Source organism: Eurypyga helias, unplaced genomic scaffold (assembly GCF_000690775.1).
Source record: "Eurypyga helias isolate BGI_N326 unplaced genomic scaffold, ASM69077v1 scaffold6855, whole genome shotgun sequence".
Lineage (NCBI taxonomy): Eukaryota > Metazoa > Chordata > Aves > Eurypygiformes > Eurypygidae > Eurypyga > Eurypyga helias.
The window spans coordinates 1-4,596 of NW_010251969.1; the positions used below are offsets into that span (position 1 = coordinate 1).

The following is a 4,596-nucleotide window of genomic DNA, read 5'->3' on the forward strand; positions in this document are numbered from 1 at the left end:
GCGGGGCACCCTCTGCCGCGCCCCCCTCTGCCGTGTCCCCCTTCGCGCGTAAATGCTTTTTCGGGTGTGAGTTGTTAATGGGGTTTTCTTTGGTGTTCTAGCAAAAGGACAGAAAATCTAAAAAGTCAACCTGGAAGTTTTGCCTTGACTTGACCCATCCTGTGGAAGATGGAATTTTTGATTCTGGGAACTTTGTAAGTTGTGGTTTTGCTAAGACTTCTGGTACTTAGTATAATGACAGCCTTAGTACGGTCTGACAACTAATTGCAGCTGAAAAGTTGCATTTTAAACTGTAAAATCAGCACCTGTTCTTCAGGTTACCAGCACTTTTTGAAAGTTTCTTGGGTTTAGATCTCTTTCATAGGCGAGATGGTTCATACTTAACGCATGAATAGGACTGCTACTCAACTGAAAATGAATCATGTTTTAGCATGGGTGTGTTTTTTTTAATTACACACTGTAAAAATCTTACTGCATTTGTAAGTACTATCAGGACATGAGTAAACGGTGATTTTTAATATTGCTCTTCGGCTAGGGTCCCTTCCCTAGTTCACACCTAGGGTGCCCTTCCCTAGTGTTCTGTTTGTTTAATGTCGAAACAGGAACAGTTCCTGAAGGAGAAGGTTAAGGTCAACGGAAAAACTGGGAACTTGGGCAACACTGTTCACATTGAACGTCTGAAGAACAAGATCACCGTGACGTCGGAGAAGCAGTTTTCTAAAAGGTTGGCACAGGTTTCCGTTTGTTTTACTTGTGGTAATGCATTTTGGACAACCATCTGTTGAATGTGACGTGTCTCTGGTACATACGGAGAAGGCGTTAGCTCCAACCTAACTCACAAGTGTTAGTCAAAGGTGTAATTCAAAGAAGTTTGTAATATTAGGTATGTGAAAACCATGTTTTAAAGCACAGTACTTGGTTGCAAATCAGTGCGTCCTCTAGTATAAACGTAGTCAACGCAGAGATGCTTCACGTCGGTTGTTAGAAGTATACCAAGGGATGAGATGCTTTTAAAGGTCATACTGAATTCACGTCGTGGGTGGCTGGTTTATTGCTTAAGAGCTTGTATTTAAACGTGTGTGCACGCAGCACGCCTTGTTGCAAAAGGACCTCTTAAAGGAAGCCTTAAACTGCTTCGTGCGTTAGGGCACGCAGCAGATGCGCCGCGCTGGTTCGACATATGCTTGCTTCCCTGCCTCCCCAGCCCCCGTTATATAGACGCATCAGTATTTGTTGCGTTAGGCTGCAGTGGAGAACCATGTCTCAACGCATGTGAGTTACTGGTGTTGCGCCGTGTAGTGAAAAAGCATCAAATAATGAATTCTTGGGTATCTGGGATAAAAATACACTTTTATTATCTGTTATATATGGTAATCTTCTGGATGTAATTGGCGTGGTGTTGCCCTGGGGTCTTGGGTGGAACGTAGAGAGCAGATTGGGTTGTGAAATGGGAGGGTTCTAACGTATAATTACTGCTCTTAAGGTACCTAAAATACCTCACGAAGAAGTACCTCAAGAAGAACAATCTGCGTGACTGGCTTCGTGTCGTTGCGTCTGACAAGGAGACGTACGAACTACGCTACTTCCAGATCAGTCAGGATGAAGAAGGGTCAGAGTCTGAGGAATAATTGAAGCTTGGCTTGGTGCTCAGTGCAGCATACAAAAGACTAGAACATCTATTTATAACAACACTTAACTTATTGGTGAATAAAGATTTTGTACCCTGTTTGACAGAGCGTGGATAGTTTTCCAGCGTTTTTCTTAAACCCTAATTAAAAACCCATCAAGGGGAATCGTTTGATTTGCAGTTTTCCTTCCAGTGTTAGAAATGAGCTGTTCAGCGTGGCATCGGTGGAAGGCCAAGCAGAAAGACCGGAACCCTTCACGCAGTGCGTATGTAGGATGGTCACGTCAGTGTTCAATTAGATTTTTAGGAGTGACGCTGGAGTTCTTGGGAGTAAAAGTACCAGCTCCTGCTTTCATGTTGGCAGTGACTGAATCCCATTGAATCCGTGCGGTGTTTCTACTTTCAGGATGATGTATGTTAGAGTTCTTTCGTGCAGTTCTGCGTTATTGAAGTAATTTGGTACAAGTGGCAGGTTCTTCATCAAAACACGAATCACTCTGCATCCTGTAAACTAGTTCTTTACTTCCTGTAATATCGGGAGGAGTTGGATCAGTTTGCAGAAGTTGGATGAGTTTTCGCTGCGAAGAAGGGGTATTGGTGAGCCTGCAGTTGCGGTAGCAAGTGCATCCATATGCGTTTCGGTGCCGTGTGCTGTCACGCCGGTAGCGTACTCAGCGTGTGAGCGCTTGGAATATTTACTCCCAGGTTCCAGAGCTATGGTGATCTCCAGAATTAGTGATGCCATTTGTTTCATACCATAGAATGGGCGCAGGTAGACTCAGATATTGAACTTCACGCTTGAACACACCGGTTTAGGCTGAAGCGTGCCTGATAAATTTCCTGATTATTCTTTGATTATTCTTTAATTACTATTATTTCAGCATCGGTTTTGCTGGCGGACCGCTGAGCCAGACTGTTAGGTCACTGAACGCAAAGCGACGTGCTGACGGTTGTGCAGTGCCCCCTTGTAAAACCAACAAAGCGACGGGTGCAGAAGGGGAGGTGAACGTTGCCGGCAGCGCCGGGCTCTCATTTCTCACTTTGGCTTTCCGGAAGCGTGGCCCGGGAGGTGAGGGGAAGCAGCAGTGGAATAGCTTCATGTGTGACGTCTGCCCTGGTGTGCTTTGTCCCACAGCCACAGGCCCAGCCAGAGGAAGGCAGCCGCGTGTGGAACTGGCTGTGAGGCTGAGGAGGATTTCCCAGCTCGTCTACGTTGAGCTTCACATGCTCCAGTGGAACTACTCAAACCGCCTGACGTCCCGCCCCGGGGCCCTGCGCGGTTCTGGAGGCTGCCTTGGGGTTCTCTATTTGAGAGAAACCGGGTGGTTCTGAAGCAACAGCGAAAGGCAGCTGGGTTCTGGAAATCCAAAGGGTTGCTAACACATTCCTAAAGTAGTTGCAGTGTTGGTAATCCGTGCTGGTTTTCCCAGTAAAGCTGCAAACATCTGAAGGCCTCAGGTCTGTTTTCCTTGCACTGTTAAGCCAAGGGCAGGACTGGCAGTTGTATTCCAACGCGCAGCCCCACCGGTTTTGTCAGAGTTGGCCTTTTCTGTGACAGCACATCCTTTACACTCGACTGACACAACAAAACCCTTCTGATTAAAGGGAACAACCACAAACACAATCAGAGCTAATAGGATCACGCGGCCTCGCGTTCATCATCCCCTTTAAAGCAGACTGGCAGCTACACGTGCGTGTAGCCTGGCAGATAAGGATTGTCCGTCAAAAGAGAGGAAAACAAGGCCTGGGATTTCAAGCAAAGCGGTTCATTACATGGCTGGATTGGGAGGAAAACTGCCAAAGTGCTCGTGCGAGTTGTATTACTGAGCTTCGCTGCAGTGAGGAGGGAGTCTAGGAACGCCTTTCGCTGATGCTTGAAAACATGGTAAACTGGAAAAAAAATGAAATTCCACGTTTCTGATAACAGCAAGTTCAGGTCTAGAGTGCTCAGTATATTTAGGAAAACATGGGCCAGCACTTGCAAGCTTGGGGTGCTGGAGGGCAATGGCATCCTAACTCTCACAAGGCTTTAATATAGCCAAAATTCTGTATGTATATTATCCCCTTTTTCATTTGTCGATAAACATTTCTCCCCTTCATTTCTCAAAAAGTGCTTTCACTGCACTTACCTAAATAAAATCAGTTTACAAGAGCCCTCCCACACACAGAAAATTTCAATATCTGGAAAATACAATAAAAAGAGAAACAGATTTATAAGCGCAAGAGCTGCGTGGCTGTTGCCAGAGCAGCAGTAGCAGCACTTTACATGTGAGCATACGGAGATGATCTATTTCTGCACCATCAGACTCTGTTCCCTCTGCTGCAGCAAAACTCACTGACATCCATTAAAAAGAACAACACTCCTCACAGTATTTCACCACCACTAGTCGCTTCTAAATGGCCTTGTGTCGCCGTATGGTTTCTGTCTGCTTGGCCTACAGCCCCACCAGAAATCAGCTTTATCATCTACCCGAAAGTAGTAAGATCAGAAATAAAGAGGTAAACCACGGCAGGAAGTAGCTGAAAACTGTGTTGGGGTACTGACGTGTACGATAGAGCCAGCATGTGGCGGGTATTAAAGCAGGCCCAGACTCCACGTATTCACGTAACATCAGCACGAAGTAATTAGAAACAGAGAGACCCGTGGAAAAATAAATACTCAATAATAATAGCTTCAATGTACCCAACAGCAGGAAATGAGCTTCAGCGGTGGGAGTGATCTGATTACACCAGATACAGGCAAAGATAAGGAAAGAATGTTGTTTCCTTCAAAAGACAAATACAAAATGAACGCTTCTTACCGGGCAGATCCGAAGGGGTCGAATGCTTCCTCACCCGTCCCGTGTCATCATGCCCCATCGGGGTTCTACCTCGTCCCATCCCAGTGTCCTGGTTCCCTGCGGGACAGCCCTTGCATCAGCACACACATACCAGTTTGAAAGTGCTCGGACTATATGGAAGAGAGTGTT

At 46.0% G+C, this 4,596-nt stretch overlaps 1 protein-coding gene across 1 annotated transcript; it reads left to right on the plus strand.

Annotated features, from left to right (window-relative positions):
• The first annotated feature begins 102 nt into the window (after window positions 1-102).
• On the plus strand, window positions 103-1,718 carry RPL22L1 (ribosomal protein L22-like 1). Its single transcript, XM_010152184.1, has 3 exons — window positions 103-194; window positions 536-724; window positions 1,484-1,718. Exons 2-3 carry the CDS (start codon window positions 591-593, stop codon window positions 1,626-1,628), a joined length of 279 nt encoding a protein of 92 aa, XP_010150486.1. The 5' UTR covers window positions 103-194; window positions 536-590; the 3' UTR covers window positions 1,629-1,718.
• Window positions 1,719-4,596: the final 2,878 nt, after the last annotated feature.